Here is a 24,097-nt window from a genome sequence, read left to right as displayed (position 1 = left end):
CCAGTCTCAAACAGAAGAGTCTTGCCACTGCCGGTACCTGAGTCTCCCACTCACCCACTTTAACTCCAGCCAACTCCATGTCAGACTTCCAGGCCAAGAGACTCTAGCACAACACACCGTAGGATCTGTACCAGTTGTTTAAAGATGCTGGGGGCTTTTCTGAATAAAAGTAAATTGCTTCCATTTCAAGTAGTTTTCTTAATTAGTAAAAATAGAGACTATGTACTGAAGGTCAGGTTCACAAATCTAATAAAATGATAGGTAACTGAACAAAAATTGGCAAGACAATCTAACACAATACCTTACTCCATGTATTTTTCTAGTATTTTCTTATTACTTTGTTTAAAAGTGTGTGCAAGTTTTAAAAGCTGTTACATAGGTTCACCTCATTTTTCTTTACTAAAGTTAACATAGACACAAATATATGATAGGACCAAACCGCAAAATGCAGATAGAGAAACTCAGAATAACTGAATGTGGAACAGTCATTTCACACACATTTATCTCTGATCTAAACAAATGAACCAAACACATATTTTTTGTTTGGACACATCTGTAGGTATGATGTGTGTAATTAATTGTTCATTCAAAAATGCAATTTCATGATGCATTTGATGATTTAGGTATACAACAGTTTTAGTTCTCGGAGCTGACTAAAAATAGTGATTTTAATTTATTCCTGCTGCCTACAATTACCCACAACCATGTATTTTTAAATATTTCCAGCCTATAAAAATTACTAATTTTTGCCACTTGTGTTTATCTGCATTTAGACTTTGATTTGGATAAATTAAGCTCTCAAGTGTTCCTTGCTTTATGAAACTCTGCATGTTGTACACTTCAACACAAATAAATGACTTCTACCATTAGAGGTTTAAATAATGTAATGTATTTCATGCTCAGCCTGAAGCTGGATTCCAATGAAGTTGCTAATGCACGTAATGATTAAGTGTAACTCAAATACTAACTGTGTTGTTGAAAACATGACAGGCAATAATTTGGTCTATTATATTCTGCCATTTAATTGCCTAGTACAGACATTCTCTGACACGTTATGAAGCAATGATTTACAATTATTCAAGCTGCAAAGGTCAGAAAGTGACATTATAATCATCTACACAGAGATCCCTTCTAATGCACAAAAACTAGGTAATACCACACAAAAATAGTTTTATTAGAGTAGCAACTTTCTATTTAAGATTTCCCAAACTGCGCAAGTATAAATAATTAATTTACATTACAGTACATTAAGGCATCCTTGAAAATATAATGTTTTTCCTGCTACTACCAATAAATTTATGAATAAGTCTTTTTTGCTTGCTAAAAGCAATCTTAAGAGCAGGCTTTCACTAAAAGTAGCCTGACATTAGCAGCAATCAGTTAAAAAAAAAATCTGAAAAACTAAAAGATTTTTTAGAACAAAACACACAGGAGTACAGCAATTTTTTTTTGATGCTGATGCTCAAAGCACATTCTTATCTATAAAGTACAAAGACCTATTAGCCACTACACTCAATACAGGCGAGTATTTTTCTTTAGACATTCTCAAAGCAACCAGTGTCATTAAAATACTGAACTTTATACAGATTAAGATCTCTGAACTATTCTACGCATTAACAACAGCAGCAAAAGTGAAGTTATTTCCATGCTTGGGACACTATAACTCTCCTCATAGCTTGTTTATATGAGGCTTAAAAAAATTAACTAAATTTAGCAAAACACTTATTTAGCAGAACATCTTATAACATCTCCAGAATTAATTTGGAAAAGGAGTTTCAAAGCAAATTGAGAACTGAGGAACAGAAAGTAGAAAAGATTAATACCTTCATCCACCAAAAGACCAAAACAAAGCAAAAAAAAACCAACAGAAAAAAAAAAAAAAAACAAAAAAAAAAAAACCAAAGAAAACCAAGAAAGAACTTTCAGCAAAATACAGAAAAATCCGAACCTTTCCTGCTCCCCCTCCAAATTCCTTTATGTATACAAATACTTACCTTTGTTCCTTATAACACTTGACTGCTATATATGGAATACTATATACGGAACAAACATAATAAAGACATTGCTACAGATGTCCTTTTAATTTTTAGGAAGGTAGTAAAAATTGTTTATGTGCAGGTTTTAAATAGTGAAAATTTTCCTAAAAATTCAAACCTACCTTTTACCCATGTTTCTGAGCAGATTTTTAAGAAGTCATAAAAGAAACAAAACAAACAAAAAAAAAAAGCAGCCACTCTTACTTGAAACATGTAACTACATCCCCAAAAAAATCTGTTTCTGAAAGCAAAGGCAAGAAAAAGGCAAAGGAATAGTACATGCATTTTTAGATCAAACATTGCCTATAAATTCTGTTCAAAATCTCAAGTGCAGAACAATGCATTTTTCATGTTCTACCTGAGGCATAAAATCTGAAAAGTGCATGATAAGCCTTTTCATTGCATTTCATCAGGCAAATGAAATAAAAATTTTAAATGCTGGGCAACCAAGATTTGCTCATCTAACCCAGAATATCAGCCAATTTCAGAGCCAGACTTTCAAAAATTAAATTCAAATATGCAGCAGTTTGCTACCCGCAGAAAATAGATACTACCTCTGAAATAATGGGATATATTTTACAGCCATGGGTATGGAAAAGAAAACAATTAACACACATCTGCGATAAGGAAATGAGTAGCAGACGGTTTATTCCAAATGTTAAAACATTAGTGGTGTCCAATTTCTGTGTCATGTAGTTTCTGCTGTGCAGCTGAAGAAAAACAAACCCTGAACTTCAATTAAAAAAAAATAAAACAACACAGCAAAATTACTGCCTTTTTCAACAACTAAGTGAATTATATATTGTGTACTTTGTATCATGTAAATATGAGGATCATTTGGAAAATTGAGACATAGCAAACCTTTCCTAAAGCAACACCACAAATACAGCTTTTTGGTTTTTTTTCTAAAAAAAGACAAAAATTTTCAGAGAATTTCTTTCTTTTTTTTAAAAAAAAAAAAAAGTGGTATTTTGAGACCACACTACACCAGTGCTGCACTGACATTTCACCTTTTAAAAGTGCCCAAGCAGATTCAAAAGCTTTTGAAACACAATTTATCCTTGCAACTAGCAGAGGGCTTATTACTATGAATCTAAAAGTCAGAGGATAGAATATTAACTACTGTAGAAAAGAAAACATAGTGCAAGACCTTCTGTTTGTGACAAAATTACAGAGTTAATGTTCCTGAAAGATCACTTCACCTTTTAAAGCATGATTTTTAAAAAGGTAAAATTTATAGCAATTAAAGCTAATGAAGAAATGCAGCATGAGCTGCTTATGTTCAGGAACTAATAGGTCCACTGAGCATTTCTAAGATTATTTAGCCATCAATGATAATGAATTGACATTGTCAGTGGTGTTAATGTACCAATGCTCTATAGTGCCACTAATCCGTTAGCCAATCCTAGCAATTTTTTTTTTTTTTTTAATGTTGCTACTTTATTTTTTTAACCTACACACTACCCAGTCCTTTCAATTAAAATAGCAGAAATACAGCACAGGCTACCACACTTATTTCTCTTCTTCCACATTCAAGGATGGCAAATTTATTATTTGGACAACGGTTCAAACTGCTCTGGTCATTTCTTCTTCTTCAAATCCTGCTCAATTCTTCAGGACTGTTAGCTACAGTATAAAAATGCCTTTTCCAATTAAATCAGTGTTAATATATAGTTCTTAAAATACATTTTTGGTGCACATTAAGTGAAATGTGATGATTATTTAAACAGGTATATAAATCAGATTTTTGCGAGCACAGGGTATTGTGGTATATGTCTCTTCAGCTGATTGTTTTACCATATCTAAACAGCACAGCTTCATGCTGTTGATGAAAATTAGCAATACAATACTACACAAAAATGGAAAATGAGTACCTGCTTGGCTACCAGGTATGACATGTCAGCAACATACAGTAAGCAATCATCTTAGCAAAGTGACTAGCATTCAAGTCCAGTTTAAATCATGCAAACATGTTTTGCTCTCTCTCTTGCATAACCATCATGAATTGCAACCAAGAGTTGTGTAATTTCTGAGACAGATTCTAAGAACATGTCAATCCTAAAGTGAAGGAATGAGGTTTTTTAAAAATTAGGTACTGTGCCAAATCCTAATCACTTTAATTCTCTTTTTATAAAAGATACGGTATTAGTGGTTTTGAGATTTTTTTTTTTTACTTTTTCTGTCACGATAACATAGTTGAAGAATATGATGATTTTTCAGTTTAAGTTAAAAGGGAACTGGCTAAAGAACCACTGTCAAGTTTGTTGACAATTTCTGAAGAACAGACCTTAGCCTTAGCTAAACAGTTTTGCCCATCTGTAGTTGTTAACCCTTCCAGGACAAATTCTTGGCAATTCATATAGCAGAGATAGTAAATAAGATTTTTCAAACAATATCAAATAGCCTGCCATGCATAAACATGCTGCAGAGAGCAACACAAGTTATTCTACTAGTGATATTCAGTGGACTTAGGAATTAGGCTCATACATTTTTATTTCTTGTCAAGAAGTCAGCAATTAATTTTCTTAAGTGAGTAAAAACATCCAAAGTATCTCATAATGCTGCATGTAAAATTATTTGAAAAACTGAGATGAATCAGTGAAAATCACTCAGCTGCATCTTCAGCTGAAGATTCACTTATCCTTTAAAACGTGTAACTCACTTTGTCCTGAAGTAGATCGGTACACTAAGCCAAAAAAAAAAACCTCCTGCTGAATATTATCCCCCAACATCACACCACACCATTCATGTGTGCACTGCATCATCTAATTGAACCTGTGCTGTTCTACACATTAGCCATAAGACTGCTATAGCAGGTTACATAGGTTTGAGTAAAATGTTTTTATATGATGCATATATTAGTTAATTTCTCCAGCATAATAACATTAAAATATATTTTTAATCAGAACTAGGGTATTAAAATCCAACTTTGAATGTCCTATGATGTACCATATATGCCATGGCATTTTAAAACCTTTTAAACTTTTCTGCTAAATTAATTAGTTTTGCATTAAGGAGTCTCAATGCCTCCTATTAAATGCAACACATTTGAAGGACAATTAAACATTATGAACGATCCTTCTAAGGAAATAACGATTAAATAAAAAAGAAAAACAAGATTTTTGGGGTAACAAACAAGAACACAAGCATACATAAAAGATTTTAATTTATTTTTAAAGTCTTATGCCCGCAATATTTTAGGTCCGTTTGTTTGAAAAAATCAGTCTTCTGTTTTGTTTTCGTAAAGAATGAAAACCCTAATGGAGTCCAGAAATCTGTTAATGGTACTAAAATTATAACAGTATAGCAAAGGAAAAAACCCCACACAGTAAAGTCTGTATTATATATTTTTTATGTCTTTAAATGGAATTTACAGTTCTCCCTGGCAATGTGAATGAACATCCTATAATTTAGTCAATTTACAGATTACAGGTTCAAATTGACCTTGTAGCCCATAAAATTGCTCATCTTCAGTGCAGGATTAGAAGTGGGAAAAGAATGTCATAACTGTATTTAAGGAATTTACCATAACAATGGAAAGGAGGATATGCATGCATAATTTTAGCCACTCTTGCTCACATCACAGTTTTCAATTCTGAAACAATGCATATCCTGCACTCTTCTCCTGGTTAACCATGGTGGAGACTGTTTCAATTTACTCACCCACAGACATGACACTTGTATTCCCTCATCCCAAGGTGCCTCTTGACATGGTTTCTGGCATCTCCGAGCTGAGCTGTTGCAAAGTGGCATATCTTGCACTTGAATGGCTTTGATCCTAAGTAAAATTTAGCATAAGATATGAGTTGAATTAGAATAATATATCACCCACGGTTAAAGAAATAAAAAATCCTGGGGAAAAATAACCTTTAAAAAAGCCTACCCCACATTTAACCTGCTTGAGATTTTTGCCTAACAAAAAAGGTATCTTGTACATAAATTTATAACTCCCAGGACATGAATGGTATATACTATATATTACTCATTAAAGTTTCCTTAAGCTCAAGATCACGGAAACTTCTCTCTAAACTTTTAGTATTAATTTACTCTTTTTTATTATTAAGAATATTCACAAAATACTAAAATGAGAAGACAACATAATAAGTTGAAAACCTTTCAACAAGACGGCAAAAGTTGTTCTATACCTTTCCCCATTTCCAAATGATGAAACTCAGGTAATGGTCTTAAAGTGGCTTGATGTTGGTGTAAACTGCAAAATGTACTTGTTTTTTAAGAAAACATATTTAAAGTAAAGTAATTTTACAAGTCTTCTGACTTTGAATAGATTTCACATTAGCATTGGTATTTCAGATTTGTTCTGTCACACACAGAAAATGATTCATCACCTAGCTACTGTAATGACATGCAATGTATGAATATACAGTGGATAAAATATTATGCCTTTATGACTGTTTTATGGTCAAGAATTTATGATTATTCTGCAAACCAGAAGTATTGACATTTTGGCTATTATTTATTTCAAGAACAAACTTTAATATTAAATGTCTACTGCAGACCAAAGAACTCTGAAATTATTTCTCCAAGGAAGAAGTACCAGCCTATTTCTTGTATCACAACAGTTCAGCAAAAAGTCAAATTATTTATCTTAATTAACTGATCCTCTCTCAAGGATGGAAAAAGTATTTTTTTTACTGAAATAGTTAAATCGGGCACATGCCAGTCCCCATGTTATTACGCAGCAACACCATTCTAAAGCACCCTATAGCAGTTTCCAATTTTCTGACCACTAAATCCTTAAATCAATAAATCAGAATCATACAAATGCAGTTAAAAGTAAGTACAGTATGGTCACAGAGTCTCCATATTATGTTTAGTATATGTTTCGTGAAGTACTTATTCCAATACAGTTAAGTATAATATGAAATATGTGATCTTTAATAAATATACATAAAGAGCTCTGATAAGAAAAATGTTGCACTATATCATACTTGATCAATGAACCCTTTTGCTTTGCCCTTGAAAACAGAATATCCTCCAGGAATCTGTTGGTGAAATTGAGGATCTTAGTAAAAATTTTTAGAGTCTTAAATTTCAATTTAATTCTCAAAAGCTGACGAAAAATGAAGCATTTAATTTTAATCTTCTAACCGAAATAAAAAAGTCAACAGTACTAAGCACGGGCAGACAAGGTTGAATATTTCACAGTTCAATGACAATGAAGCCAGATCTCTTAATACTTCCATTTCTACTGTTGGAAGTAGATGTAAAATATATTTAGCACCTGAATGGTTATATCTAGTCAGCTTTATATGTTTAAATATCAAAAGCAGGCTGAGACTGCAGCTAACTGCAATCACATTCTATCAATCACACTGAAAAACCCCAGTTTATTTAAATGATCCTGATAAAACTAAATTAATCATTAATTTGGTGACATTTCATATCAACACTGCATTCTATAAAGAGATCCATGCAAATAAAAAAAAAAAAAGCCTCTCTTTGCAATAAAGAGTATTAAAAGTTGATGTTTTAACTTATGATCTTAAAGACTAATTGCACAATTAAGAACATCAAGGCCACAGTTGGAGAGGATTTTTTTAAATCTATTGGTGCTTATACTGCTCTTTTTTTATCATAGAATTCAAACACCATGTGGATTCAATCCTATGTTCCTTTAGTTTCTCTCCTACTGATTAAATTGTAAATTCGTGCCTCATTCTGTTACTGCAGGTGTCCCACAGGGCTTCCATACAAGACCTTTGCTGTTTTCCATTTACATGACTCCTTTGTGAAGAACTCGAGTTCAGACCAATCATAGCTACATGTACTGCAATACAGAAATGTATTATTCTGTTGACTGCTCTCATCCAAATATCACTGAGGCCTTGAGGGTTTTTTTATTTATTTCTCAGATCCAGAGCTGAATATCTGTTAACATCTCCATTTAAACTCCATGAAAAATCAAGTGCTGTCAGGCTCCAGTCAGTGCTTATCACCTGAAACAAAAGCAGCACATCTCCCTTTTAAGTTGCTGGTGCCAAATTTGTTCCAGTATCTTCTTGGATAGAACAACCCAACATTTTAACTTAAGATGAGGACATTAGACTAAGAGTTAAACCAATGGGGCAAAAAAATCTGTATTTGTCATAATGCTATCTGAAACAATGTTGAAGCAATTAACCATTTCTTAGCCATACTTTTCACAAACTTTAATGTTTCTCATACGCTGTGTTAAATGTGATACTACTGAATTCACACTTGGCTACTACTTCATAGAAAAATGAGAAAAATACTTTCAATATAGCATCTTTCCAACCAAACGACTTAACAACAACAGCAATAACAAAACAAACAAACAAAAAAAGCAACAAAATTACTTTACTCACAGGTTAGGCATGGAAACAAAGTGTACATTTTCTGATGGCAGCAGTAAACACTACAGCTCTTAACAAGAGAATTGGAGGGGTCAGGAGTGGGTGGGGTGGGGAAACACAAAATTGAAAATAAACTAAATTTAAGAGCTCAGGTCAGACAGACATAAACCATGCTACTGTTTCACAAAAAAGACTGGAGTTCATAATCCTTATTTTACATTAAGACAATAGAGACCCAAAAGTATAAGAAAAATTCTCTGCCTCAGCTTTAAGCCAGCCAAAGGCAACATCACCTGCACCTGCAGGCATAGCTGTGTCCCCAGCTCAGGTCCAGTGCAAAGTGAGCAGAGCTGCATAAAATTTCATCATACCGTTTCCTCCTATGTTTAGGACATGGGGAATAAGATACCACACTTACATTGAGCAAATCTTCCATTAACTGAGAAATCTGATAAAAAACTAAACAAAGATGATGCGGTTGCAGGTGATTTTTCCTCAGATGTTGATTGTTAATTAAGTTTATGGGACCTCCATCAATTGCAAACTAAAAAGTCTTCCACCTCCACTACTCCTTTTATTTTTCTTTACGCTTCCTCATTTTCACTTGTCAACATGTGATGGACTTACTTGTTATCTCCTCTCCAGCAAAGCTTCCCTTTCATTTGCAATGTGAAAATCTCCTACATTATTTAACGGTATTTTGAAACATTATTTTTCTATTAATGGAAATCATTAGTTGTATTCTTCTACAACTTTCCCTTCCCTTCACCCCCCCAAGCATCACCAATTACTAAACAGAAAGGCAAGGAGTTGGATATGGTTACACATGCATACATATATAACCATACAGATGCACATCTGGATGCTGAAGAAAGATTTTTTTAAAAGCTCGTAATCAGAACAATAAATAGGAAAATGTGCAGCTCTGCTTCTGTTATGTATCAGGTGTTACCCTGGAACAGATGAGAAGACAGAAATATTGTACTTCGCCTCACCAATGTTATATATATATACAGTTGGTGGACTAGGTCAGTTCCCTCTGCCACCACTCCCAATAACCCAAAGCTATTTGTTTCTTACTCAAATGCATCCATTGTGATACAGATTGGAAGAAAAGGTTCTGTAAGACACAAAGGAAATCACAACTATGAAAATACAGATTGAAAGAGAAAGCCTTCTTCCCATTAACTATTAATAAAAGTCTCTGCATTACTATTTATGTGAAGAAGCAAAGCATAAGAAAAGCATTTAATTTAAAGGTGCCATGAGAAAGAGGGAAGGTAAAACTCTATTCTGTAACCCTTCTATACCTCCTCCACACACACCACCGAAAAATGACTTGCAAAATGAAATGTATTCTTTTACTGATTTGCATATTTAGGGCCAGCCAAAAGCACAATAAAAATATACTTTATGATAAGACCTACACACAAGATGTTAAAAAGTACACTAACTTTTACTAAATGTTACAAGCAATGATGTAACTTATGTAAGTAGGGTTGCTTTGTCATATATTGATAGTTACCTCACTTTCACATCCACATTAACTTGATTTTAAATGCAATTAATACATATAGTCAAGGAAGACTAATGGACTACATTCTGCACTTAACCTGGTGGACATTTTCAAATGGCACAAGTGACCAGTGCAAACCTATTTTGCATTGTAAACGACTAAATAAATCTTAATGGATTAAGAATGATCAGCTATCAACACACAAGGGAAATTAAGTGCTGAAATGCCTACATTGATTATTTTAAATTATTAGCCTTACTCTGTTCTTGAATTTGTATGCTTTTAGTGAGCTTTAACACATTTACAAGACTTATTGACTATAATTACAAGAGAATTCAAGTAATGGACACATCAATTATAAGCAACATGTCTTGACCAGACAGTTGCATAAAGAATTCTAAAGAGAGCTCCATTAGCATCCTCCCCCTTAGTTTTATTCAGTTTTATCTGCCGTAAGAGGGCATATTGAGGGCTTATACAGCTGTTCTGACCATGTGAACACAAGCGGCCCCCTGAAGACTTAACACTGCATTCAAAGTCGGATATTAGCGGAAGCGATACAGATAACTACATTATTGACAGGACAGAAGTAATGCTGAAAGTATTAAGTATGTGAGTTATTGGTATACAAGAATACTGCAGTTATAGTAAAATACTTTGAAAGGTTTGAAATACAATGTCCGTGTTCCCCAAGATTAATTTTAAACTTTGTTGTCCAGTCAAGCCCTTGCCTTTTCATAAAAAAACATTACAAAACTATTTTAGGATTATGCCAAGAATTACCATTCTTTTATGTTTCTTTTTTCTTACCTTTTTGTTCTCTTCCTTGTAACCATGCACTAAGTTTCAAATACTGCATGAATTTAAACTATAGCTTCCATAATAAGCCATTATTTAAAAGTACAGTAAAATAAACCTTACAGTTTTAATGAAAATATGTTCATTGAAATGTGAATTTATTATTCAAATCCACTCATAAATTCAACCATGGAGACACCACTTGTCTAAGCAGAGCTCAGTGATTTAGAAAAGCTGTCTATTTAAAATAAAGAATGTATGGCAGGTTTATAGAAACATCGCAGTGAATTTTTACATAAATTTAGAACTGCAGCTTATGCATTTTTCTACAAAAATGTTTTTAAATTTTCCACTTAAAATTAAACATAAAAATGAATTGAAAGTGTGATCAGCACAGAAACTAAATCAGATGCTACATCCCTGTGCATCACATCAGCATTGCACGCTACCTTCCAAAAAGGCTGACTGATTCCAATTCCCATAACTTATTTCTACAAAAACCTCTTGCTACTTCTTATTGGTATTTATTTAGGAATGATGTAATACCAAATGTCTATCCTGAAGCATTATGTAATGTTGAAAGTATAACTGAATTCAAATTAAATAAACAATTTGGATATTAAATAACTGTAAGGAAGAAGTTAGAAAGAACAGCTAATTGTTCTCTCAAACCACCACTGCTTCATTATATAAATTTAAGAACCAATTAATTGGTACAATTTAGATTAAAGGGAAGGAAATCTCTCTGTATGAAACAAAAAGCAGATGGGTGTCTACGCTTAAAATGTTCCTATATCTTCTGTCCTTTGATCACTGTATTTTCATACCCTTTTAGGTAATTCTGAATTTCATCAGGGGCTCATCGGGCAATATGAATGCCAGTTCATAAGAAATGTTAAAGAGACTAACAAGCAGAAAAAGACCAATGATATAATTCACTCTGAAAGAGACCACTTGCAAAGAGAGTGTTTCCATACCTGTATGGGTACGGATGTGAGCTAGGAAGGCCATGGAATTGCTACTTCTACACATCTTCCCACAATACTTGCAGACATTGCCTTGGTTCTCTTCCCTCTCCCTGTTTATTTGCTCAGTGTCTTCCACAATGTACTTATTCACTTCCCGCAGCAGCTCTTCGTGTTGTTCTTTGATGTGGAGAAACAAGCTCTGCTCTGAATCGAAGGGCTCCGTGCACTTCACACACTTAAAGGTAGCTCCTCCTTCGGGCAGCTCCTCCACGCTGGCCTGCTCATTTCGCATGTGCCCAGCACTGGCCAAGTGCTGGTGAAGGTTGCTCTCTGTGTAAAATGATTTTCCACAGAGTAAACAATGAAAATGTTTTTCTTTTGAAGGATGTTTCATGGCTATGTGAACATTTAGTCCGCTCAAACCATCTGCTAGAAAACCACAGTCATCACAGCGAATACGTGTTGATTCCCCAAGGGAAATTCCTTCTGACTTCTTCTTTTTCCCACCACTCAGTGAAGGGTCTGCTTTCACTGTGACCTCACTAGCTTTCACTCCACCTGACATCAGTCCTTCAGCAGAATGATCAGTGGCCTCCCCACCTTGATGGCTTTTTAACCTCACTATAGAAGAATCAAACTTGCCAAAATTTTGCATTGCCTTTCCTTTATCATCAGCACTGATGACTGTTCCTAAAGCCTCATTACTACTTTCTTGCATGCCCTCAGCTGTTGAGCCATCTGCCTCCCAAACATTGTTATTTATAGTTACTTCTGCTTCATGTTGTGCTTCCATAAGGGCTTCTTCCTCCTCCCCAGTAGGATCCTCTTTGAAACTTCTGTCACCCTCTAAAGTATGCATATTTTGTACCATTTCTCCAATGTTTCCAGCAAAATTTGATTGCTCTACTACACTACTTGCTTCTGGAAGAGTTAGCATAAGTGGGTTATTTTTTTTCAGTGATATTTTTTGGAGAATGTCTGTGTTTCTACACTCTACGTCAGGGTTTTCTCTATTTGCTTCCAATCTTTCCTCAACTTTTCCTGAATTCAAGTTTGTGCTGCTTGATCTATTTTGACTTTCCACAGTGCACTCATCATCTGAGTTGAGCAGCTCCTGACCGTGCCTACCTTTCTGCAACTCACAAGTACTTGTTTCTTTAACTGATACTTCTTTGTCAAGTTTAACAACTTTATCTTTCTGAGAAGTTTGCTGGAATCCTTCACAAAAAAGGTTTTGCCCTCCATTTTTAGACTCCTCTTCCAGTTCACCTTCTACTGTATTTTGGGAACTGCCGCCTTTAGGCATTCCTGGAGATGAATTTTCATCTAAGACAGTAGACTCAGTTAAGCTTTTATTCATACAATCACCTTCTGCTGCGTCATTGGCACATTTTGTTTCACCTAAAATAGCTTTCAATTCTCTTGCACTCTGACAGTGCTCCTCTTGAGACAAAACAGTGTCTTCTTTAGTGATATTTGCTGTGTTTGCTTCCTCCTCAGAAGAATAAACATAAGATTCTCTTCTAATTTTATGTTTCTCTGTTGCTGCATGCCTAATCATCTCTCTGCGAGTGACAGCATAGTAGTCACAAGCCATGCAGTAGTATTCAAATTGTTTTGTATGTTTTCTCTTCACATGCAGCTCTAAAGAAGAAGAAGAATGAGCAGTGAAGCTGCAGTGTACGCACTTGTTGTCATTTGCACCCATTGCTCTTCTCTGGAAGCATGGGTCACCATCTTGATTAGCCCTCACTGGTTCCAGAAATACATGATGGTTTATATTTAATGGGTTGTTAGTATGCTCCAAATCTGGCAGCCTACTGGCATTTACAACTTTTAGCTCAGCATCTCCTTGCTCAACTTCCTGATTGTCCAAGACAGAATTTTCCAAATCTGATGACTGGCTACCATCCTCAACATGTTCATACAAGGCAGTCATGGGGCTGTTAACCTTCTTGCTCGTGGATTCAAAATTACCTCCTTCAGGGCTAACGATGATCTCCGAGTTCTGTTTTCCACGTCCTTCTATTTCAACGCGACTTTTGTGTTTTTTGGTTGTGCAATGGCGTTCCATATCTCCTTTGGTTACAGTGTAATAATTGCAAACCTTACACAAATAGCTGTACTGATGACTGTGCTTTCGTCTGATGTGAACAGTCAAATTTGTAACACTGGAGGCCAAAAGACCACAATGGGTACATGTCCTGGAAATAGTGCCTTTGGGTTTCCCTCTTTTGGGTGCGTTAGCTAAAACCAATTCATTTTCACCAATCCTTTGATCAAGTGGAATGATTTCTTTATTTCTTGATATGTTTTCCACGTAAGAGGATGAAACATGTATAATTTCTTTATCTAACTCTGTATTTCCACTCTCAGAAATGGAAGGATCCACCACTGTTTTAATACCACCAACGCCAACACAAACCTTTTCAATACATTCTTCAAAACGTAGTCCAATGTTGTTTTTCCTGGCATTTTCAAGGTGCTTGCTTCTTTTGATATGCTTCTCCATTCCCTCCTTACTCAGTGAGTAGAGATTACATGCTTTACAAAGGAAGTGATACTCCTGTGCATGTCGGAGTTTTATGTGCCTGGTAAGAACTGTGGAAGATCTTGTCTTATAAAAACACTTTTTACATTGAAATTGAGTTTTATTCAGAACAGAATGCTTTTGTTCATTTCTATGATTTATGAAGGAAGACTCTGGAGTTTTTGTTTTCATTGATATTTCCATTTCCTTTGAAAGATTTTGGCTACTGTTTGATACTGAGTCAGCATAAGTTAACACTTGGAAGGTCCGATCACTGCTACTCAATGGAGTAGCTTGCTGAAATAATGAACCATCATGTTTCTCATTTCTTTGATGATTTATCAGCTCTTCTTCCATGTGAAAAAAAAGAATGCAAGTTGGGCAACTGTAGGACATATTATGCACTTCACTCATATGGCTTTGAAGACTGATTGCATTCAAGCTGGTAAATGAACAGAGTTGACAATTAAAGCTACAATCACCCATGAGGTGTTTACTGTCCTGGCAGTGTTGCTTCATGTCTTCCTTGACTCTAGAGGAATAACTACACATCTGACAATGAAACTGGATCCTTTTTGTATGAATCTTTGCAACATGAATTTCCAAGCTTTTTCTGTTCTGAAAAACATGACCACAATCAGTGCAACTATGAAGTACAGCATGATCATCAGGAAGTTTAATGTTGGAATCTTTAGTATCTGAAGTGCTGGAAGAAAGGGTATTTGGCTTATCTTCAGTAAGATCTTGAATTTCCGAAGTACTATTACAATTACTTTTAGCAGCTGTTTCTAATTCTGTATGTGACATCAGGCTTGAATCACCAGGTGTAAGCTGTGTACTGAAGAAATGCTTCAAGTGTACTCTCTGAGCTTCAGACTTGCCTCTCTTACTATTACCCAACAAATTGTACCTTCTTTTAACCTGCCTTTTTAATCTAAAAGATCTACTCTGTCCAAAGGAAGACCTTAACAAGACAATGTTTCTTTTATGTTCCAGTCTATCAAATCTCCTTGTCATGTTTAAACTGCTAACTAGCTTTTTGGTAGTTGGAGGGACTTCTGTTTTCTGCAAGATACTTTCCAAGGGTCCTGGTATTTCTAGTCTTTCAGTTCGGACTTCATAATTTCCTTCTACACCGGAGGAAAGCAATGTTTCTTCTGTCACAGTATCTGTTTTTTCAGTGGGAACATCTGAAGATGGTATCACTTCAACAAGTTTTGGGGCATCATTTTGTTTAGACAAGCTTACTTTCGAGCCTTTCAGTGCACTGCAAGCACTTAATTCTTTTGCATCAGCAGTTCTTGCCCTTAATTTAGTGGTCCCAGGTTTTGCTCTGACATTCCTCTCTTTGGTTGCAGTAGATCGTTGTTTTTTAAAGGATTTTTTTGTCAATATCTGTACAAATCCTCCCCGTGCTGCAAGATTTTGGCGTCGAAGGTGTGTCTTCCCAAGGAAATGAGAATTCAGGAGATTTTCCTCAGCACTTTGAAAACCACAAAGATCACAACAAAACATCTTGGATTCCTCATGATCTTGCTTAACGTGCTTATGTAATGTTGAACTACATTCAGCCGTGCAACTACAGTGAGGGCATGTTTGCTCTTTGGATTGTTTACAGGGGCTTTCTCCTCTATGTTTTTCTGTATCAGAGCAGGAAGGTAAACACTGATCACTCATTTTTCTTTTAAAATCTTTGTATATGTTTCCAACTGTATAGCCAACGTTAATTTCTTCTGAAGAAGATAACTTGTCAGGAACAGCAGCTGGCACCTCTTGTGAATGTTTATTTTCCTTGTGAATTTTCAATATGGCACCATCAGCACATTTGAAATCACAATGCAGACACAGAAAATTCGAATTAAATATGTCATCACTAAGACAACTGGTGACTCCTTCCTTCTTTACAGCTCCAGCTACCATACTATCTGCTTCTCCAGCTACGACTTTGTTCAATTTCCTTTCACTGTCTTTCATGTCTTCTGAAGAACTCTGCTTTCTTTTTCTGGAGACATTTTCAGGTTTGTCTTCTTCAACAACATCCAGGTTTGGTGATTCTAGCACTGCCCTTTTGTTTGTGCGATTCTCTTTGCTTTGCTTTTCCAGGTCCCTGAGCACTTCATCTGACATAAGCCTTGTTTTCTGCTGAGATGAAGAGTCACATCCAGAATTTTTTCCTGTTGTATTTCTCTGGGATTCTTCTGTCAACTCAGTTTGTAAACTCTCAGCAACATAATCTCTCTTCTTATTTTCCTCACCATCCATTCTTAACATGGATATTATCAACTGTAGATCATTTGGCTTAGTACCTATAAAACAAAAGAGTTATTATTAGTCTTTTATGCACAACCAAAAGTTAAAAGACTCAAGTGAAAGAAAAGCAATATAGCAAATTAAAATCATGGCAACAGACACAGTGAAAGATACCAGGCTACATTTTAAGCATGGTGTCTAAACTTATGACATCTAAAAATCAAACCAACTTCTAGGCACGTGGTTACAGAGCTCTCACTGTGATGAGCACTGTGTGAGTGAGCACTAGCTTCAGTAGTTTTTGTGTAATCAAGTAATTTACTACATGCTTAAACTTAGGCAGACAAGCCTAAGCTTGGTTTCTGGAAGCATATTTAGGACATAAAACACTAACAGCTTTCAGGGAACCAGCCATGGGATGTTCAACTTTTCCTGAACTAGAAATACAGGTTCCCAAATTTAAAAGCTCCAAGGATGAAATGACCATGACTGCAACAACAAGCAAAACAAAGACAACATAAACGTTAAATATTGTAAGTACGAAGAGTAAGAGGGAAAACACAAAAAAAGCCATGCTCAAAAAGAATAAGCCGCAAGTATAGTTCCCCATCATTCCTAAAATATCCTCTAAAACTTCATTTCCCAAAGAGGGGGGAAGAGAGGGAAGAAGAGGAGAGGAGCAGAAAAAGAAAAAAAAAAAAAAAAAAAAAGTAATGAAATACTAGCACAGAGAATGGCAGCATCTCTGGACCCCAGCACAAAATCTAACCATTCACATCCAGTTACCAAAAACGTTTGCTCAACTGCCCAGTGAGATCTTCCTGCTCCCCAAAAGATGTTGCCACTAGAAAACTGATGGTACCAAAACAGTTCATAAGAGGGATAGGGGTGGAAAATCAAATCTTGACATTTATTACCTTTTCATTTTGGTATGAAGCGAATGAGAATTGAAAATGCATTTCATTTTAACAGATGATTAAATACTAAATGTTTATCTATGTGCTTTACACTATGATTTAAACATCAATTTGCTGCAGATCCAAGTATCCAGTTTTTTGTTCAGTTCCTCACTGAATGAGGCCATGACCACAACTGTAAGTACTTCCTGACAAGATTCAGTAATTGCAATGTTGATACAGACAATGCAGGGTACAAAAAACTATTCAAGTACATGCTAAAAAAAATTTAAATTAAGCTTATTTATGAGGACAGAGTAAGAAAGTATTAAACTGGGAAAATACACTCAAATCAGCTGGACTTATTACCTATGGAATTAAAAAAAAATTATTTTCTGCTTAATAATAATTCATGGAAGGCCTATAAGGAATTGAGTGCACAGTAGTTGCACATGTTGAGCAGTTTTTCAACTGTAGGTCTCTCATTGAGCTAAAGTACTGACCAAACTTACACGAAGGTAGCTAAACCTAAATAACAAGGAAATAATCACCTCTAGATCACAATAGCTTTTCAAAGAATCCAGATATTGCTTCTCTAACTGTGGTTTTCTGATTCTTATACACTATTATTTTTCTTTGTTCACTCAACCATGATAGAAACTATTACAGTTAGTCAGAAATAAAACAATCAGGTCTATGTTCTCAGCTGGTGTAGGTCAGCATATTGTCAGTATGTTCAAAAACACTACAGCAATTAATAGCAGAGAAGGATGAAGACTTCGAAATGCAAGCTTACCCTCAAAAAGTTTTATGAGCACTGTTTGGGATACAGAAAAAAAAGATCAGAAGGAAAGATATGAAAAATATGTTGTTTAACTGCAGTACAGCTTTCATTTTATAACATGGTAAGTATCAAGAAATTACTTCAGTGACTTCAGTATCACAAGTCCATCCTTAACTGTTTGCACTACACTGCCACAGCACATTCCCAGGCCACCACAAAGACCTCACCACTCTTCCCTTGCACAGCCTGGGGAAGAACAGCAGTTTTTTCTTTGCTGTACAAGACAATTTGCAATCTCAAATTCTCCATCTTCTTTATAGGATACTTTACTCTCAGACCATCTGATTTATCAGAGAACCTGTCCAGCAGTGAACTAATACCTGCCTTGAAAATTTCCACTATCAAAGGTGTATCGGGATAATTAGGGGTTTCTCCATCAACAAAAATTCATACATTCAAGACATATTAAAAAGTAGGGGACTGGTGGCTCCACACCATACTTTCTTCTGACACACTTCATGCCCACTTAAAGCCATCCTATAATTTGATTTAAACCTTACAGTGCTGTCACATCTAGATCAAACTCTGACAGAAATTGCAAGCCACTTTCAGCCAGAGACACAGTAATCATCGGAGGTGGATGCTTCCCAGATGTCAGAGGCAGGTATGAGCAGTCCCAGAACATGCCTTTTCTGCCACACCAGCGCAGATTCAGCTCATCTCCACTAGCCACCTGCACAGCTCAAAAAAGGTGGCTGATTATTTGCAGACAGTATCTACAGGCTTAGCTTTACTCCTCAGCATTTGTTCACTAACTCACCAATAGGAGTTCATCCTGCTCTGTGCTCTACCAAAACGCTGGGTCACAATCCCAGTTCTGGCTTACCAACCTCATCTTCAACTCAACTGTATTGCACCAATTAAGGATTTTTTCAAGTGTTTAGGGAAAAAAAAAAAAAAAAAAAAAAAAAAAACAACTCCCTTATTTTATCTTTGTAAACTGTTTGTAGTCACAGCTACAAGCTAGTTGCTAGGCAAGTGAAAAATTGAAAACACAAATCTCATAGGTGTTGCCAATAATTTCAGTATCAAATTAAAATAGTCATACGTGTAATACAAATATGCAGAGGAGCCTTATGCCTCAGCCTTCTTGCCTGTTTCCTCCAGTTCTCCAAACCAACACTAAATGGAGACACTTGCCTCTGCCTTCATGTCACGATAAAATTCAAGCATGGAGACTGGTGATGCGCTCTGCTTCATTTACAGTCAGTATTCCTAATGAATTCAACAGCCTCACATCTAGCCCCACAACTAATAACAGGTATTATCAAGGCAATAGCTCCTTGGCTGCACAGCATAAGTTAGGTGTAGCAACAATTAATGACATGCCTTTACCAGTTTCATCTCTACCGCACATCTGAGTTTTCATGAAAATAACCTCCCCCTGCACACACTTCCCAGAGTGCCCCCTCCATATAAACTATGTCAAAATATCACTATATGAGAGTATGCACCTGCATAAAACCATAATCGAAAAAGAATTCTCTATGAAAGAAAACAACTATGAGGCAATTGCTGTTATTTCTCTAAAATTGCCCTTATATTAATTAATCTATGGAATTAAATTGCCTTCAATTTCTTTTAGTTCTCTCTTAAAGTTGCCTTTAGGACAAGAGCACATCTTCTGAAGTAGACACTTAATGGCTACTGTCACTACTTTTTGCTGGGACCATAGTCAGCAATTTGATGACCTGTGGTTAGTTCTCCACATCTCAGACAAGTTCTAGACTGCAACACTGAACCATGTCTATTCCTCCCCACTATGATCTTTGCTCAGATAACACAGCTGTGTCTCTAACTGTAGCGTATGCCTCAGCCTCCTTGATGGGAGAGTGGTGCCTCACATCCAGAGAGCTGTGGGCAGACCTCTTCTCAGCTTCCTGCATGGATTTATTGCACAAATGACTATCACTACTTGAAAGATGCATTCATTGTACCATAAGCCTCCTCTAGACAAATGGAGCCTGTAGTGCTTCCTCTGCTGTAAACTTCTATCCTGAAAGCCCCTTCTCCGATTTGCCACAGGACAGGAGGACAATGGCAAAGCAACAAACTGGTCACAAATCTGGGTGGGGTCCTAATCCTCAACCTGCATAGGCCAATTCACCTCTGCTCTCATCAAACTACTACACTAATTAAGGGCTAGCCTACAGTTGGTATTACTACAGGAACCAATTAATCAGAGAAGGCATCAACAGCACTTCAAGTCTGTATAGTCCCAGTGACCACACGATACATAAGGTTAAATGGGTTTCTTTTTGCAAAATTAATCTTGGATCAAACCTTAGTTTGGCTCAGGGATCATTATCAGCAGCGAAGAATCAGCATCTGGATTTTGATTAAATCAACTAGTAACCTAAAACTCAGTCTAGATGTAACAAGCAACCCTCTGCAGCCACAGCAGCTTAAGCACATGCTTAAATTTAACTCCTACCATGACTGAGTAAGCCTTTTGATATAAGTGTAATGTTGGCAAACTCATACGGCAGTAGAAGTGGGGAAGAATGGTTCTTGAACTACCTTATTCACAGACTAAGACTAAAACCAATGCAAGATGCAAGCTCTCATGCTTTTCCTTCTACCTTCATCTTTGAAAGATTCCAGTCATGTTTTTACAAGTAACAAATATCTAAAGCACAACAATATGTATCCACTTAATGTATTAAAAGGATTTAGAAAGGATTTATATAGACTCCAAGACTGCACTGATGGTATTGCCAGGTACAACACAGCAGAACACCAGAGCATAGGATCAAGCCCAAGCTAAGCAGACAGCAGTCAAATCTTCGGTATTTCCATATTTTAAAACCTGGTTCTGTCAAACAGCGCTCTCTTAACATCATATTTGATGGTCAAAATGAATCTGTTCTAACTCAAAAGTGGGTTGACTTTTTGTAACATAAATCTTTCGTTAATGTTCATATAAATCAAGTATAGTTGAACAGATTCTTAAAGGATATGACCAAAAATTAATTTGCCACATTAGCTTCAGGTTAACAAATTCTTCTGCTTGGAGACAGTCATACATTACCTAACACATTTTAAGGTTCTTTGCAGCACACTGCTGTTCCTGAGTTTTGGAAAGAAACCTGTTGTGGCCTCAACATTTTTGTGCAGAAAAAGCTAAGCTCAGTAATTCTACTAGAAGTAGGAGCTAAGTCTTTAACATAGTGTTTTTCTTCAGTAATTTTCCATGTATCCAAAATAAGTGAAACATGTTTTTAAGATCCTCAAAAGCAAAATGTTTCTGTTACATGTTACATCTGCATAGGCCAAATATCCAAATCTTTACAGAATATATGAGGAGACACACACATTTTTAAATTACAAGTGCATAATACACGATATTTTGGCTGTGTCACAGAAAACAATATAGCTAAGATTCTCCACTTTCTTGCATTGGGATTTCCAAATGGTTAGAATCACGGAGTTTTTGTTTTAATATTTAATCTAATTTAAAAGACATCCCACAGTCACAATTCAGCACCGTCTCACTATGTATGAGTAAGAAAATGAACACAAAAAATGAAAAAAATACTACTCCTGAGGCTGCCACCACCTTTTTTTACCAGACAACACCACACGTTTCTGTATCCTTCCTATGAAGCTTTTTTGTATATTGATATAGTATCTGATATAGTTCTATATAAAACTATCGGTCATTTGCTGACAGAAGATGTTTTCCTTAATGGAAATAGAGAACATTTTACTTGAGTGTTTCCCCTAACTTTTCTCCTCTGGTTCAAAAAATAGTCTGTAATTCCTATATGCCAAAAGGTGGAGACAGAGCAGTTGAGATTTTCAGTGTAAAACTTGCATTGCCCTAATCCTCAGATGAAATTTAGAAAGTAGTAATGTTAAATTAAGATCAAAAGGACAAGCAATTTAGTGATGATCCATAAACCTGTAATGAACTGCAAAGTTCCTTAACTTCATGTTCAATACAATTTTATTTATTTCTTTTTTTGGTCATACGCCAGCTCTTCAAGGGAAGAGGTAGGGATGTGTACACAAGAACCCAAAGAAAGTATATTTACAAGTACTAAATTCCACTTTGTTTTTTATTTTTTATGCTAATCCTGGCATTAGAATTCCCAAAGCACTTCTCAGTCAGAGTATTACTGTCCCTAAGTATTCAATACCCAATCTACAGTGCTTGCAAAGAACAGGACATATGGAAAACAGCTTCTTTTTTTTTTTCCAGTAAAATTTCCCCTTTTTCAGACAATTCTTTCAATGAAATCATGGATACAGTGAAGCAAAATCATTTTAATGAGATTCTTAAATAGCCTGCACAAAACTGAATGTGAACAACTCATCTCAACATACGACCTTTGTGTCAAATAAACATCTCATTTTCAAGGGCATAACATCCTTCCTAAATCAAATCATAGGTCTGTCTTCTGGCCTTAAACTTACCTCACTTCCTTCAGAGAGACTAATCCAAGAGAATAGTCTCCTCAATAATGGAATACAGAAGACAATATGTTGGCTCAAATGCAATAAAGATCACCTTTATTTTGGTGAGCATTCAATGCCATCCATTACAAACATGTATTTTCCCTTGCAGCTCAAGAATGCTGGAACTTTGAGCTTTGCATTGTGAGCTTGTTCTTCCTGTAAAGCCACTCATTTTCCTAGGGTACCAGAACTTCCACAGGAGACTTCCAAACAAGCTATAGGCTTTCAAAGACTAAAGACTTCGAAACTTCCACACTGATGTATCTATAATAGTTTAATAAAATAAAAAGCCCACTGATAATTATCACTTGTGTATCACTGAAAACAGCAAGTTATCTGCACCCACCAACTTAATTTTCTCACAGGCATCAGAAAGGACTGTAATGGCATCACAGGGATATGCACCCTGCAATACTACCCACATGCTTCCTGCTTCTGCTTCCAAACCACTGAAAATCTTTCTGGGTGGACAGAAATTGCCAACATAAAGGAAGTTCTTATGAATTCCTGACATAAATAATATATTAGTTAATTCAAAAAAAAAAAAAAAAAGGATTCCTAGCTTATCATCCACTCACTTCAGAAAGAGCCAAATGCTGCTAAATGCAGCAGTGATCAAGTGATCACCAACTAGATCGGCTTTGAAGAGGAAGTCAGAAAAGAAAGACACAGATACACGCTCATTTCAAGTGCTGTCAGAATCAATAGGCATGTATGTCCAAGACAGAATAAATGGAAATGCACTATCTCCTAAAAATTATTGAATAACCCCCCCCGATTTTAAATTTTTGAAAATTGTAAAATGCCTGTATATTTTGAATTGTAAATTCAAAGAATTTTGAATATTTCCAGAACAAGGCATACATATAACAATAGCAATAAAAATACTCAACAGAAACTCTTGAGGATCCAAGAAAGATCATATTCGTATAGCACTGTGATATTTATGGATGAAATGCACTGTTTAAGTATTCTCAAAACACTTTAGAGAGTTTATCAGGTCCATGAAAAAAAATGTTAATTTTTTACATACAGTAATGAGCCCTGTAGTTTGTGGGAATTCTCACAATGACACGGTTTCATGTGAGATGCAATTCTCACCAACTTTACCAATTAAAACTAGAGAGAAGCAAAAAGTAATGCAATTTGAATCTCTTTCCTACCATAGGCTGTGGTACTCTCATGTACAGTGGACCACACTGGAATTCATCAGAGGAAGTACACTGGCACTGTCACTGACACCTGAAAGAAAAAGTTGGAAGTCTTAACTTTTTCCTGCACTTTAGCAGCAAAAGATAAAATTAAGGTGAAATTGCTGTTACTTGCAAACTGGCTCTTGAAAAATTTTACCCTAGAAACTTGGTCCTAGACACCCTGACTCTATTCTCCTTTAAAATATAAGGAGTATGAATTTCCTATATGGCTATTCTGGTGTTTAATACTTATCAAGATTTATTAAATTT

At 35.7% G+C, this 24,097-nt stretch overlaps 1 protein-coding gene across 2 annotated transcripts in view; it reads right to left on the bottom strand.

The window, feature by feature from the left end:
- Window positions 1–24,097, bottom strand: part of ZNF407 (zinc finger protein 407) — a 353,237-nt gene that overhangs the window by 307,389 nt on the left and 21,751 nt on the right. The window contains exons 2-4 of one of the 2 annotated variants that reach the window (XM_042798036.1): window positions 23,798–23,876; window positions 11,663–16,489; window positions 5,700–5,814 (exon numbers count right to left, since the gene is read on the bottom strand). In XM_042798036.1, coding sequence (XP_042653970.1) covers window positions 5,700–5,814; window positions 11,663–16,454 — 4,907 coding nt within the window. In that variant the 5' untranslated portion in view covers window positions 16,455–16,489; window positions 23,798–23,876. The remainder of the gene's footprint in view (window positions 1–5,699; window positions 5,815–11,662; window positions 16,490–23,797; window positions 23,877–24,097) is intronic. The other variant, XM_042798037.1, reaches the window with a different exon arrangement.

Source organism: Tyto alba, unplaced genomic scaffold (genome assembly GCF_018691265.1).
Source record: "Tyto alba isolate M040663 unplaced genomic scaffold, T.alba_DEE_v4.0 Super-Scaffold_27, whole genome shotgun sequence".
Taxonomy (NCBI): Eukaryota; Metazoa; Chordata; class Aves; order Strigiformes; family Tytonidae; genus Tyto; species Tyto alba.
Note: the sequence above shows the minus strand (reverse complement) of the source record. Positions and strands in the feature narration are given on the sequence as shown.